We start from the raw sequence: 15,622 nt of genomic DNA, 5'->3' as shown, positions 1-15,622 counted from the left end.
AATCTGTGTTTGAGTTATAGCCCCCAGTGGAATGTCCCTCTAGGCACAGAGCCTTTTTTCTTTTTTCTTTCTAGAACTTAGTATAGTGCCTTGATAAAATAGATTATTTAATGAATGTTGGCTGAATTGAAATGAATTGTTTCAAGTACCTGGGTGCTAAGGATTTAAAAATACACAAAGGTATGATGTGATAATTGTGGCACATACTAGAACTTAATAAATGTTTATTGACTGGTCTTCTGGATAAAAAATGACATTAACTGGATTTTGGATTTTAGTTATAATAGGTTGGGGGGAAGGGTTGGTCATGCTATATTTTATTAACAACTTTATCATCATATTTAATTTGAACATTTTCCATCTACAAGGCCAGGCCTGAGGCATATTTTGAAATAAGTAAAGTTAGTCTTGATGTCAGCAGCCTCTCTAGTCTATGTCCTTTCCCTGCATAATCATATTCCCTTCTCCTGGTTGGCAGTATTTTCTCTCTAAAACTCTTTCCTCAGGAAAGGACTTGAAATTGCTTTGTTCCATTGTGGGGGCGGGGGGGAACCTTTGTACTCTGTATTTTAGCCAAAGTCTATCGCAGCCAATTTACTAATATACAAGCATTCCCACTTAGAGAACAGGCCAACCAGGCAAAGTTTCCTCTACTAATTGGAATTTTCTATCCCCCAAGTGGTCTCTACTTATATTTTATAATAGTCCTAAAACAAAAGACAAAATTCTCCAGCAAAATCAAACAAAGGTATGTTGTTTAGGTCTTTGGGGTTTTCATTTACCAGACAGAATAATAGTAATATTAATGTTGGGTGTGTCCCTGGAGAAATATCTCCCTAAAACCAAACACTCCTTCTTAATTCCCCTTTCATTCTAGTTAAAGATGAACAAAGAGTTCTCTTAAATGAATTAAGCAAAAACATTGCCACCCCTGATTTGGTCACCAAAAACAAGAGAAATTCTTTAATCCTAATTTCAGAGAATGAAGATTCTTTAAGGAGATTAATTCTATTCAAAGAAGACTAATTAAGTCTATGTTTCAAGTAAGACCAGGTCTAGGACATGAGATCTTGTTATTTCTTTTTATTATTATTATTATTAATTTTTACATTCATTTAAAAGGTTTTTTGAATTCCAAATTCTCTGTCTCCCCTCCAGGTACTCCCCCAAACCATAAATTATGCATGTGAAGTCATGCAAAACATACATATTATTTCTTGCTATTTTGTGGCACAGCTGAGGCCTCAGTGCATTTTGTGTCTATAATACTATGGTATAAATGACTGATAATAATAGTAATTAGCATTTGTAAAACACTTTAAAGTTTGCAAAGCATTTTGCTTGTTATCTTATTTTGTCTTCATGACAACCCTGTGAAGTATGTACTATTATAATCCCCCTTATTGGTGAAGAAACTGAGATAGTGAAGAGACTGGATCAGGGTCATACAGCTAATAAGTATCTGAGACTAGATTTGAATTCAAGTCTTTTTGATTCCATATCCAGTGCTCTTTCCACTAAGCTCACTTAGAAACTATTATCTCTTCCAAGTGTATTTAACAGACCTAAAAAATATTGAGATAAAAGAATGGGATTTTAGACTTTAGCCAGAAGGTAGGAGGTGTGTTCTGTAATGGTAAGGACCTTCATCATCAAGTGACTATTTGATTTATAGACAGAGCTCTATTCTGCCCATAGTTCAGTCCTCGTGGTTCATTTGTGTCTAACTTTTCATGACCCTACAGACCAGAGCATGCCAGTGCTCTTCATAGGTTTTTCTCGGCAAAGGCCCTGGAGCGGTTTGCCATTTCCTTCTCCAGTAGATTAAAGACACAGAGGTTAAGTGACTTGCCTAGGGTCACATAGCTAGTAAGAACCTGAGATCATATCTGAACTCACATCTTCCTGATATCTAATCCCAGAATTCGATCCACTGAGTCACCTAGCTGCTTAGTCCAACCCTACTTAGGATTATTTCAAGGCCAATTGTATGTAGATGGTGCAGTGATTCAAGTGTCAGGAACACTCCTCTTTGTGAATTCAAATCTTTGCTTCAGATACTCGCTGTGTGACCTTGAACATGCCACTTAACCCTGTTTGCCTCAGTGTCCTCATCTGTAAAATGAGCTGGAGAAGGACATGACAAACCACTCCAGTATCTTTGCCATGAAAACCCCAAATGGGGCCACAAAGAGTCAAACACAGCTGAAACGACTTAACAACAATGATATGTAGCCCATACACACTGTTTTTCATGCTTAGACCTATCTTCCTCAGGTTCCTTGTAGAAGCACTGTTTCCTCATCCTTTTTGTAGAAAAGAATACAAGTCAGAGAGGTAAAGTTAATCAATAAATAAACATTTATTAAGCACTTACTACATGCCAGGCACTGTGCTAAGCCCTAGGGATCCAAAAAGAGGCAAAAAGCAAGCCATCATGGAGCTTACATTCTCATGGACTATAAAACTGTAAACTCATTTGCACTATCATAATTGACCATATAGCCCAGTAATACTTGAACAAGCACCTCCATGTGCTGATCCCTGCCCCTTCCTAGCCTATGACTTTCCTTGATGAATTTCAGTTGCTGTCCATGACTACTTCTGCTATATAGTCATTGTTCTTTTTCCTCTTTTCCAAGGTCTGTCGAGTTGCTTATGAAATCATGCAGACGCTACATCCGGATGCCTCTGCCTATTTCCATTCTTTGGATGACATTTACTATTTTGGGGGCCAGAATGCCCACAACCAGATTGCTGTTTATCCTCACCGACCACGAACTGCTGACGAAATCCCTATGGACCCTGGAGATGTCATTGGCGTGGCTGGAAACCACTGGGATGGCTATTCTAAAGGTGTCAATAGGAAACTAGGGAGAACAGGCTTGTACCCTTCCTATAAAGTGAAAGAGAAAATAGAGACAGTCAAGTACCCCACATACCCAGAAGCTGAGAAATAAGTTTGCAGGCAAGGGAATGGAACAAACTCACTCAGTTTGAACTGGTTTGAGCCAAACAGCATACTAACTAAACTTTGAATTTACGTTTTAACCCAGAATTAAATGAATGAAAGCCTTCGGGACTGAAACTGAATGAACAGCTTAAAACAGATGGATGAACCATAACTGGAATTCCTCCTTAACGAACACATTTTGTTACAATGCACTTGCCCCTGTGCGCAGACCAATAGCCTACTCACATGCAAACAGTTGTTTTCTCCCTTGCCCCTTCTTTCAAGGTTCCATCCCCTTCATTCATCATGAAGTGAGCATTTGGCCTACACTCTGTCATTAATTGACTATAATTCTGACTTTTTAACACTGCCACGTTGTGTAATTTGAGTGACATGAACATAATTTTATATGTGTGAGATTTCAAACATGGTGCCTATATTTGAGAGATCTGTGTGACCTGTTCAGAAGAACCAAACTCCTCTCCCTGAGTTGGTGGGGGAAGAGTTGGCTCTTAAATTATTGGTGGTGCCATGACCACCAAACCTGCTCCGACCAACAGATTCAGAATGAGAATTAGATGTTCTTTTCTTTACAAGTTTTTTTTTTAAGTAATTGCATTGATTCATCACCTCATCATTAATAAGTGAAGGATACATCTGAAAATAAACTATTCACCCTCCATTAGGAACTTTTGTAAAACAATGCCATGAACAAATTCTTTAGTACTTAATGTTTCTGGACATTGTCTTTGATAACAAAAAATAAATTTAAAAAATAGAAGTTTTGTAAGTTCTTTTAATATTTGTGGTCAGTGAGAGAACTGGCAATCAACATTGTAATGAAAGAATAATGGAAAGTTCTCCTATGTGCTTATTATTAAGTTGTTCAGCACTTTTTTTCCCTTTTTTTCTTCTTAGTTTGATGGGGCAAGGTGGGGGCTGTAGAGAGGAAGGACTTGGTTCATAATATAGAAAACTCAAATGAAGTAATTCTTTCTTCTCACCACCATGATGAGAAAAAGCTCTAAAGTGAAAACTGTCCCAGGCTTATTCGGTTATATTTCCAATTAAAATGTAATTTTGTGTGTGGATATGTATATGAGAAGTCATGAATATCATTAGTGTATATATCCTACTGGACCAGATACTCTAGTAACTATGACTGAAAAGACCTTATCCTTTTCCAACATCCTTATCCAATTTCTGAAAGTAGCAAGGATCTTCAGATGTTTACTGATGAAGTGTGGTAAACCGTGGTCTCCAGTGTCTATCCCATTATATATGGAGTCAATTATACATAAATAAAGTAATTTTTTTTAATGGGAAAAAAGGATAGTAGGGGGTCTACAAAACTAAGTTGAGTCTAGTACACTCTTCCAAATTCTGTATTACCTGTTGGATAGGAATTAGTGAACTCTCTCTGAACATGCTTAAGAAGTCACCATTTTTATTAAAAGTGTGGCTCACTTGTATATAACCTGGTGGTTGCAAACACCTTGTAAGGACCTTCCAGTTTCCAAATGAAAAATCTGAATATTTTGGGGGTCAGTATCAAAAAGTTCAGTCAGAAAAGATAATTCAGCTCCTAGTTTTGGTGTTTCTCTCTTTTTATTCTTTCTCTTCTTGAACTCTCATTCTTTCCTCTTCTCCTTTATCTTTTCTACCTCTCATTTATGATTTCTGTATCTGTAAGGAACTCCAGGTGGACAATGTGGATTAGCGTGTTGCCTATAACTTTAGAGTTAAAATTTTAGATACCTGTGGTACTGAAAGTCTTAAATGACTTGTCCATGGTCACATAGCTAGTATGAGTCAAAATTGGGACTTGAACCCAGGTCTTCCTGATTCTAAGACTAATCTTCTATTCCAGAGGCCACAGTGTTTCCCATAGCCATTCTCTCTTGTCTCACTAAAATAAAATAAAATGAAAGGTCAGTGTGCAGTTTTCTCGCACAGCTGCCTAACAATGTCCCTATCTCTGATGTTAGACTACTCTTTTTTTTAATTATTAAACATTTATTAATATTCATTTTTAACCTGTTTACATACTTTATGCCCCTACTTTCCCCTTCACCCCCCGCTCTCCCCCCACCCATGGCCAATGCACATTTCCACTGGTTGTAACATGTGTCCTTGTTCAGGGCCTATTTCCAAATTGTTGTTAGTTACATTGGTGTGGTATTTTCGAGTCCACATCCCCAATCATGTCCTCCTCAGCCCATGCATTCAAGCAATTGTTTATCTTCTATGTTTCCTCTCCTGCAGTCCTTCCTCTGAACGTGGGTAGCATCTTTACCATAAATCCCTCAGAGCTGTCTTGTGTCTTATGTCATTGCATTGCTGCTGGTAAAGCATTACATTCGATTTTACCACAGTATATCAGTCTCTGTGTACAATGCTCTTCTGGCTCTGCTCCTTTCACTCTGCATCACTTCCTAGAGGTCTCTCCAATTCACATGGAATTCCTCCAGTTTATTATTCCTTTGAGCACAATAGTATTCCATCACCAGCATATACCACAATTTGTTCAGCCATTCCCCAATTGAAGGACATCCCCTCATTTTCCAGTTTTTTGCCACTACAAAAAGCACGGCTATAAATATTTTCGTACAAGTCTGTTTATCTATGATCTCTTTGGGGTACAAACCCAACAATGGTATGGCTGGATCAAAGGGCAGGCATTCTTTTATAGCCCTTTGAGCATGATTCCAAATTGCCAGCCAGAATGGTTGGATCAGTTCACAACTCCACCAGCAATGCATTAATATCCCAATTTTGCCACATCCCCTCCAGCATTCATTACTCTCCCCTTCTTTCATTTTAGCCATTCTGCTAGGTGTGAGGTGATACCTCAGAGTTGTTTTGATTTGCATTTCTCTAATTATTAGAGATTTAGAACACTTTCTCATACTCTTTAAGTGCAAAAAAAACCCAACCATCAGGCAGTTTCATCGCTGTTGTTCTGTCATTTTTAAGTTGTGTCCAACTCTTGGTAATTCTTTTTGGGATTTTCTCAGGAAAGACTCTGAAGTGGTTTGCCATTTCCTTCTCTAGCTCATTTTATGATGAGGAAACTGAGGGCAAATGGGATGACTTCCCCAGGATCATACAGCTAATAAGTATCTGAGGCTGAATTTGAATTCAGGAAGATGATTCTTCCTGACTCCAGGCCTAGCATTCTATCCACCAAGCCACTTAGCTGTCCTTAAATTTGTTTTGGTACAAATGAAAGTTGATTGAGATGGTAGAGCTTTTGAACTATTCTGATATAATTTTGATATAATTTAGTCTTTAGAATTATCTGATCTAGCACTGAGTCTGAGTTATCCCCTGAAGGAAGACTAGCTTAAGACTAAATCATTTAAAACAGTGCGCCAGGATAGAAGTCAAGAGACCTGGGTTCAAATTTCTGGCCCTGCCACATTAATCATATAACCTTAAGTAAATTTTTCCTCTTTAAAGAGTCTCAGTTTCCTAAGCCATAAAATATAGGGCTTGGGCTAAATGATTTCTGATGGCCTTTCTAAAACATAAGGAATAAAATTTTTGGCCTCTAAGCTTTGCCTTTTAAAAACCTTGAATTCTAAAATAATATCAACCTTCTAGATGGGGCTTCAGGTTTTACAAAACTCCTTCATGTACATGATGTCATTTGGTCTCCACAGTACCATTTTATTGTTGAAGAACCTGAAGGAAAAAGCTTAGGTGACTTGCTCATGTTTGCACTGGACCTAGGTCTTCCAATCAGTGCCAGTTGGTTAGATCAGACCCTCTTCCCTTAGAAGGAGAGCTATGTACATGAGTAGCTAGGTGGCACAACAGATAGAGCACCAGGCCTGGAGTCTGGAAGACCTGAGTTCAAATCCAACCGCAGGCGCTTACTAGCTGTGTGACCCTGGGGAAGTTACTTAATCCCATTTGCCTCAGTTTCTTCTTCTAAAAATGGAGCTGGAGAAGGAAATGGAAACCACTTCAGTATCTTTGCCAAGAAAACCTCAAATGGAGTTCCAAAGAGTCAGATATGATGGAACAATAGGCATAGCTGAAAGGACAAAAATTCTACCAATCCCTTTGTTTGTCCGTGTCTACACTCGTGATTGGTGTGGCCAGCCCTAGATTGTTACATTTATAAAAATTGTCTATCTCATTATAAAAGCCTTCACTACACCAGGGCCACCAGGAAGCCATCTATACTTCTCGATAGACCCAATTTCCTGGGATGTGATTCTATATACAGCTTCATCTCCTAGCCCTAGAGCAAGACTGGCATCCAAGGGTAATAATGAAACAAGAGCATATGTCTTCCTTGTATCTTTTTTTTTTAAATTGAGTTTCTTTTCAATAGTTTAGAAGCTATTCATAAACAGTGTAGTTAGGGGTGAGTATGGCCCTGTTTCGGTTCCTTGAGATCTATAACTGGCTGCCTTACCTTCTCAATCCAAGGCCAGTTTGAGCACTTAAGTGACATGATAGCGTGTTTTAGGAAAATCAGTCTGGAAGAGCATTCATTGAGCAGGTACTGATCACTTAACTGAGTTTAAGGGGAAGATAGGAAGGAAAGGAGCTAAGGCTTAATGGACTCCCTAGGAATGTTGTAGAATAATTCAAATATAAAATGATGAAGGTCTGAACTTGTGTGGTGGCAGGAAGAAGAGGGAGAAGAAATAAGGATCTGGAATAATTCTGATATGAAATGATGAAAGCCTGAGCTAGTAGGATGGCAGTAGGAAGCACGAGAGGAAATTTTCTAAGGAATAGTATTTACTACGGTAGTGTTTAGTAGCAGTTTAGATCTAAAAGATGGACAGGGAAGGGTTGAAGATGGTTTTAACACTTTTAATCAGGGAATGGAAAGAAGATCATGTCACTGCAAGAAAAAGGAGACTTGCCTGTGTTGGTTTTGAGGTGATAGTGGGACCTCAAAGTAGATCAGGAAGACCTGAGCCCAAATCTTGCCACAAATACTGGTTTTATGTACCTCAAAGCAACTTGGTTGACCTCTCTGTTCAATACTACCCTTTCCTGCCCACTTAAGGCCACTGTAGAGAGAGTGCTGGGTCTGGAGTCAGGAAGACCCCTCTTTCTGAATTTAAATCTGGTTTCAGATACTAAGTGTGGGACCCTGGGCAAGTGACTTAACTCAGTTTCTTCATCTGTAAAAGAGCTGAAATGATAAACCACTCTAGTATCTGCCAAGAAAACCCCAAATGGGGTCACAAGAGTCAGACACAATTGAAAATACCAAGCAACAACACCAGATCTTGTCCATTTACACAACATCCTGTTGGACTAAATTAATGGAGTGCATTAACACAGTCCAACTGATGAAAAGCGAAATGCATGCAAACATTTTAAAGGGTGTTTGCCAACTCTGGGCAGGGCTGCAAAGTGAATGACAGGGCAGGCTTAATCCTGTCTTTTTGTTCGTGTTTTCTTTCCCAGCATTTAGCACAAGGCCTGGCACATGGGAAGCCCTTAATAATGCTTGCTGACTTGACTTGACTATGGCAGGCCTTTAGGAAATTCAAGTTTCCTTGGCACACTTACCAAACATCACTGTTACTACAAGCTGTGCACTTGGGGCTTAGCCCATCTGCCAGGAAGAAGAAGAGCATGTTCTGGAGATTTGCTCTGCCCGTTGAGTAGTTTCAAAATTATTCTAGGCTACTTATTTGCAGAGTTGTCCTAACATAATATCTAATTATTTTGCCTAGCCACCTCATGAGCCTGGTAGACCCTCTGCTCACCTAAGCCTTCCACCCAAATCTGTTCCCCCAACCCCCAGACACAAGCACACAGAAACACACCCCTTTCTGAATTTCTTAAACTTCTTCAGGGAAGAAGAGAAGAAAATAAACATTTATATATGTCTATGGGCAGCTAGGTGCTACAATGGCATACCCAGCTTAGAATCAGGAAGATCTAAGTTCAAATCCTACCTCAGGCACTAGCTGAGTGACCCTAGAAAAGTCACTTAACTCCTATTTACCACAGTTCCTCTTCTGTAAAAATGAGGACACTCTGGAGAAGACAATAGCAAACTACACCAGTGTCTTTGCTAAGAATATCCTAAGAACAATGCCAGGCCACTTTACAAATATCTCATTTGATGCTCACAACAACCATGGTAGACAAATGCTATTTTCATACTCTTTTTACAGCTGAGGAAACTGTACAAATGGTGGTTAAGTGACTTGTCCAGGATCAACTAGCAAAGATCTGAGGTCACATTTGTAGACAAATATTGTCATTTATCCTTATTTTACAGCTGAGGAAACTGATGCAAATAATGGTTAAGTGACTTGTCCAGGATCAGCTGGCAAGGATCTAAGGTCACATTTGAACTCTGGTCTTCCCAAGTTCAAGAAGTCTAAACAAAGGATTAGTGCTGACACTTGAGAATCACATTGATCCTATTAAATTTGAGAGAATGTAAAAGCTATCTTGTAACAGCTGCCTTTGAGAGTTCATGCCGACAGCTAGGACTCAGGTAACCCAGACCTCTTTGCATTTCCGTGCTTTAGATGAATTTGGAGAGCCAGAATTATTTCTGCTCTAAAATAGACCTTCTCTGGGGGTCTATTTTGGAAGAAGGAAGGACCCAGGGAAGACAATGGGGCACCCAGAAGAAAACACGTTGCTGATGGAAGGAGGTAAAGATTATTGTCACTACTATTTTGTTCTCTGGGAGAATGAGGTCACTGTGTACTCTCTGAGCAGGTAAAGTTCATCTGATCCTTATCAAGCCTCCTCTAGTATGTGTGTTTTTTTTTTCTTTTCCTTTTTTCGGTGCCGTGCTTTCTTTTTCATTTAAAACCACTGTATTGTCAGTGGGTAAATCTCAATTACCTGGAAATAGGGACTGGGGGAGGGAGGGGTCAGCACAATCCTTTTCAGCCAGGGCCAACAGCCTTATTTTTCTTCTGTGCTCCCTGGAGGCCATGCAGTAACTGGGATTGATGAGGCTTTAAGTCTTCAATGTGAGGCTTGGGGATTAGTGAATGGGCAACTTTGCTGTGGATGAGACCTTGATTTATTCCAGACAGACTCAGGGGGAATTTCTCTTCCTAAGCCATGTACAAATGCCTGTGGCTCATTTCAGTCAACAGCCAGTTTCCTAGACTGAGAGTGGCTCTTTAGGGTGGGAGGCACAGGGAACCCAGGAACCTAAAGACAATTTCCTTTAAATCCAGCTGGAGCTGCTCTGATCTATGCAATTCCCTCTCCCCTGGGTCTTTGTTTACACAAGCTCACTAGCCACTGACCCAGTAGCCCTTTTTTTTTTAAAGCCCTTATCTTCCATCTTAGAATCAATAGTGTGTATTGGTTCTAAGGCAGTAGAGCAGTAAGGGCTAGGCAATGGGGGTTAAGTGACTTGCCCAGGGTCACACAGCTAGGAAGTGTCTGAGGCCAGATTTGAACCCAGGATCTCCCATCTCTGGGCCTGATTCTCAATCCACTGAGCCACCCAGCTCTTGCCTAGCCATTGTCAAGTGGCTTGAGGTCCAGTGGCTATTCCCAATGTGACACTATTCATTTTTTTTTAAAACCTTGCCTTCTGACTTAGAAGGAATCCAAAATATGGTTTCCAAAGCAGGAGAGTTGTAAGGGCTGGGCAACTGAGGTTAAGTGACTTGCCCAGAGTCACATAGCTAGGAAGTATCTGAGGCTAGATTTGAACCCAGGACCTCCTGTCTCCAGACATAGGTTCCTATCCACTGAATGACATACCTGCTCTTATGCCATCCTTTCTTGAACATGATGTCCCACAGCCTTACCATCCTATTCTTGTCCTATGGACCAGGCCCTCCCATTACTGTCCCTTTTTTCAAATGTCTATATCCTGATTTAAATACACTGAAAATATTGTGGGGGAACTTGAGGTGAACCCCAGGTTCTGGGCAGGTACCCTTTGCAAGAATGCAAGACTCCAAAACATAGCTTAAAAATAAAAAAGGAAATGTATTAATTTGGTATTTATGTTGATTTGGTGGAGCATTGCCTCCCTGAGGAGATGGGGTAAGGGGATTTTTTTGTCCGTTTTACAGGAGGGGTTCCTGGGCAAGAAAAAGGGAGTTTAGGAATGAGGTAATTTCATTGAAGTTGGGGGCAGAGACTATAGAATTCAAAGGATGATTAGATTAGATAAAACACCACTTGGTGTTTTATCAGAGTAGAACCCAGAGGTGTGTATTTTTGCTAATTGAAGATCTGGGGGGGGGGATCCAAAGGGGGTTGGATGCTCCTAAAAGGGAATTTTTTCATGTCCCCTTTGACCTAGAACACTTCTGGAGTGTGGGTGTCCAGAGGGAAACCTGTACCCCCATATCAGATAGAGTTTTGTAAAATAGATTTAAAACCTTAATCTTTATTATTTCATGATTGGCCTTATTGCTGTTTTAAAGCAAGGTCCCTTCTAGCTCAGTGAACTACTTTTGGTTCTAGGCAATGGTACTAGATATTGTGAATAGTCACAAAAGATTTTTGAGTGTTTCACAAATAAACATTTCTGAGGGCAGCTAATGGATTGAGAGCCAAGCTTAGAGATGAGTGATCCTGGGTTCAAATCTGGCCTCAAACACTTCCTAACTGTGTGATCCTAGAGAAGTCACTTAACTCCCATTGCCTAGCACTTACCATTCTTCTGACTTGGAACCAATACTCAATATTGATTCTAAGATGGATGGTAAAGGTTTTAAAAAAAGAGTATCACTTGATCTCCAGTGTAAGTGGGGAAACTAGACCCAGAAGAGTAAATAAATACAAAGCTGGGAGAGAACGCCACCAGTGGATGAAAGAGCCAAGATTTGGAAAGATATTAACTAGCTAGGACACTTCTGCATCTTCGATCCTAAGTCAGTTGAGGTAAAATCACATGCATGAGTTTTAGAAATCATCACTATAAGTCCAAGAGAGAGAAGGTGCTATTGTCTACATAGCAGTTTCCCTGAAAAAGATCTCAGCTGGTGGAGAACTGAGCCTAGAGTGAGCAAGACCCGAGTTCAAATCCAGCCATAGGCATTTACTCATTGTGTGACTCTGAGCAAGTCATTTTACCTCTGCCTCAATTTCTTCAGTTATAAAATAGATATACTTTATATTATTGTCGTGAAAATTAAATGATTTATTTGTAAATAGCACTTAGCACCAAGCCTGGTTGCTATATAAATACTTATTCCCTCCCCTTTTTCTTTCCTCTACAAGCTCATTATGAGTCAAAAAAGGTATCTGGCAGTCAAGAAAGTCAATAAATTCATAGATTGTTGAACTCTGACTTGGTCACGTTGCCTCTCAGGTATTATATTCAGATCTGAGTGCCACATTTTAGGTAGATTTAAACCAGAGAATTTCCAGAGGAAAAGAAATGAGTTGGTAAAGAGCCTCAAAAATACATGAGGATTAGTTGAAGGAATTGGGGATGTTTAACACAAAGAAGTCCAAGGAGGGCTATGGCAACTGTCATCAAGTATTGAAGGGATGTCATGTGGAAAAGGGATTGGCCTTATTCCACTTGGCTCCCATAGGCAGAATTAGGAGCAAGAGGCAGAAGGTACAGAGACAAGTTTGGATTTGATATAAAGAAGAATTTTGTAGCAATCAAAACGATCCCAAAGTAGACTGGTTTGCTTAGGTAGGGAGTGATGAATGGGAAGGTAATGTGTTCCCCTTCACTAGTTGGCTTCCTGTTGAATATACCCACAAGGATTGTTGACTATTTAGCTTCTGAAGTTCCTCCCAATTGTGAGATTCTGTCTCAGGCTTAAATCACTCTTGCCAGAGGTTGTGCATTTCCTTCTTTCAGCTTACCACATTGATTGAATTTGAGAGCTTATGCAATAGGTTCCACCCTGTAGTAGTCCCCTACTGCTGCAGCAAAGGAAAGGAGGCAAATGTTTGTGACCCTTCTTTGAAAACAAGATTGGTCATTGAAGTTAAAATGCTTCATGATTTGTTGTTCTTTTTATTTACATTGTCTAATTACATTACTTATCTCCCTGGTTCTGCCTTTTTAAATCTGCATTAATTTATAGGTCTTCTCATGTTTTTCTGGATTCTTTATATTCATTTCTTAAGGTGTGGTGATTAATTTTATTATAGTAACATATAAAAATCTGCTTAGCTAGTTCCCAAACAAAATATATCTTTGGCTATCAAAAAAAAGTGGCATTGAATATTTTGGTATATTTTTGTACTTTTTTACACACACACACACACACACACACACACACACACACACACACACACAAAGTATTGACTTTTTGGGAATATATACCTCACATTAGGACTTCTTGGTCAAAGGGCATGGCCATTTTGGCATTTTGGCAAGGTTTGGTTTTGAGTTTTTTTTTTAACCATCATTTCAAATTGCTTCTGAGAATGGTTGGACCAATTTAGAGCTAAGATTATGTGCTTCTCTTTCTGCATCCCTTGTAATATAGGCATTTTTTTATATCTTTGCCCATTTACTGAGTGTGAGGTGAAACCTCAGTGTCATTTTTATTTGCATTTCTTTTATTATTAGTGAATTACAGCAATATTTCATATGGTTGTTAGTAGTTTGCAATTCTTTTGAGTAATTGGTTCATATCCTGTGACCCCTTAATCAAAGGGGAATAAGTCATACATTTCTAAAGCTCAGGTCTAAGGAAGTTGCCAGAGCTCATAGAATACTTTAGTGAGAGAAAAGGAAGGCAATTCATGACTTCTAATGACCCTTATCTTTTTTTGTAACGTCTTAGCCTCATGCCTTTGGAGACTCAAAATAGATGTGAATAGAGCCCATTAAGAGAAGACAAAAAGAACTTGCTGGTATATAACCCAGCTATGTGCGAGGGCAGCTCTGGAAGTTGGGAATTTGCAGAGCCCTAATATTTCAAACTGTGGGTGTAGAAAACACCCTTAGGAATGACAGGAGCAGGACAAAGGATTCATCCTCCTCAGTAAGCCATCCTCTATGTTACTATTCATTGGAGTCTCTGATTCTATCACATGACAAAATAAATACTTTTATGCTCTGAAGAGTAGGCATTTCTGATATTAAAAGCATGCATATTTAGAATAGTGAAGAATCTGGCATGGTAGTTGGAGACCTGGCCGGAAGATATGGGTTAAATTTGCCTTCATCATAAAATGACTATATAACTTTGAGCAATCACTTATAATTCTCAGGACTGACTCCAAGTTGAAGAAGAGGTACTCATCTGCATTGGTAGAGAAAGTTTTACACCAAGAGTTCCCTAAGCCCATGAAATCACAGACCTAATTTTTAAAAAATTAAAGAATATCCCCGCGGTCTTGATTTGAGACTGTTCTCTCCATGAATGAGTAATCCTTCTGAAATATCTCAAAATGGTCTTCCAGCCTCTGTCTGCAAATGACCAATGAAGGGAGGAACCTTAAACTTTCTCTCAGCATCTTCCCCTCATAGTTCTTTCTGTTTTCTGAGGCCAAACATGATAAATCACATTCTCCTTCAACACGACAACCCTTCAAAAACACAAAGAAACATATTGTTTTCCTCTTTTTCTAACCCATGCATTCACCATGGTAATATCCCCAATTCCTTCAAAATTATCTTTACCACATTCTTCAATTTTCTCACCATCCTTGACTTTCCTAAAATATGGTTGGTACTCAGAGTAAAAACTAATACACCATCAGATATAGCAACCAAGGCAGCATAGCAGAATTATTTCCTATCTTTTCTTAGATACTATACCTCTCTTTTTAAAAAACATTTATTAATATTCATTTTTAACATGGTTACATGATTCATGCTCCTACTTTCCCCTTCACCCCCCGCACCCCCCCACCCATGGCCGATGCACATTTCCACTGGTTTTAGCATGTGTCATTGATCAAGACCTATTTCCAAATTGTTGTTACTTGCATTGGTGTGGTAGTCTACATCCCCAATCATGTCCACCTCAACTCATGCGTTCAAGCAGTTTTTCTTTTATGTTTCCTCTCCTGCAGTCCTTCCTCTGAATGTGGGTAGCATTCTTTACCATAAATCCCTCAGAATTGTCCTGTATCATTGCATTGCTGCTGGTACAGAAGTCCATTAAATTCGATTTTACCACAGTATATCAGTTTCTCTGTACAATGTTCTTCTGGCTCTGCTCCTTTTACTCTGCATTAATTCCTGGAGGTCTTTCCAGTTCACATGGAATTAATCCAGTTTATTATTCCTTTGAGCACAATAGTATTCCATCACCAGCATATACCACAATTTGTTCAGCCATTCCCCAATTGAAGGACATCCACTCATTTTCCAGTTTTTTGCCACCACAAAAAGCGCAGCTATAAATATTTTCATACAAGTCTGTTTATGATCTCTTTGGGGTACAAACCCAACAATTGTATGGCTGGATCAAAGGGCAGGCATTCTTTTATAGCCTTTTGAGCATAGTTCCAAATTGCCATCCAGAATGGTTGGATCAGTTCACAACTCCACCAGCAATGCATTAATGTCCCAATTTTGCCACATCCCCTCCAGCATTCATTACTCTCCCCTTCTTTCATTTTAGCCAGTCTGCTAGGTGTGAGGTGATACCTCAGAGTTGTTTTGATTTGCATTTCTCTAATTATTAGAGATTTAGAACACTGTGATACTTTTGATTTCTTTACATGAAAATTGTCTATTCCTGTCTCTTGCTCATTTATCAA

At 39.3% G+C, this 15,622-nt stretch overlaps 1 protein-coding gene across 1 annotated transcript in view; it reads left to right on the top strand.

Annotated features, from left to right (window-relative positions):
- FUT8 (fucosyltransferase 8) overlaps positions 1-3,734 on the top strand; it is a 387,285-nt gene extending 383,551 nt beyond the window's left edge. The window contains exon 12 of the mRNA XM_044664838.1: positions 2,643-3,734. Coding sequence (XP_044520773.1) covers positions 2,643-2,960 — 318 coding nt within the window. The 3' untranslated portion in view covers positions 2,961-3,734. The remainder of the gene's footprint in view (positions 1-2,642) is intronic.
- Positions 3,735-15,622: the final 11,888 nt, after the last annotated feature.

The sequence above is a fragment of the Gracilinanus agilis genome, chromosome 2 (genome assembly GCF_016433145.1).
Source record: "Gracilinanus agilis isolate LMUSP501 chromosome 2, AgileGrace, whole genome shotgun sequence".
In the NCBI taxonomy this organism is placed as follows: Eukaryota; Metazoa; Chordata; class Mammalia; order Didelphimorphia; family Didelphidae; genus Gracilinanus; species Gracilinanus agilis.
This window is presented reverse-complemented; position numbering and strand designations above follow the sequence as displayed.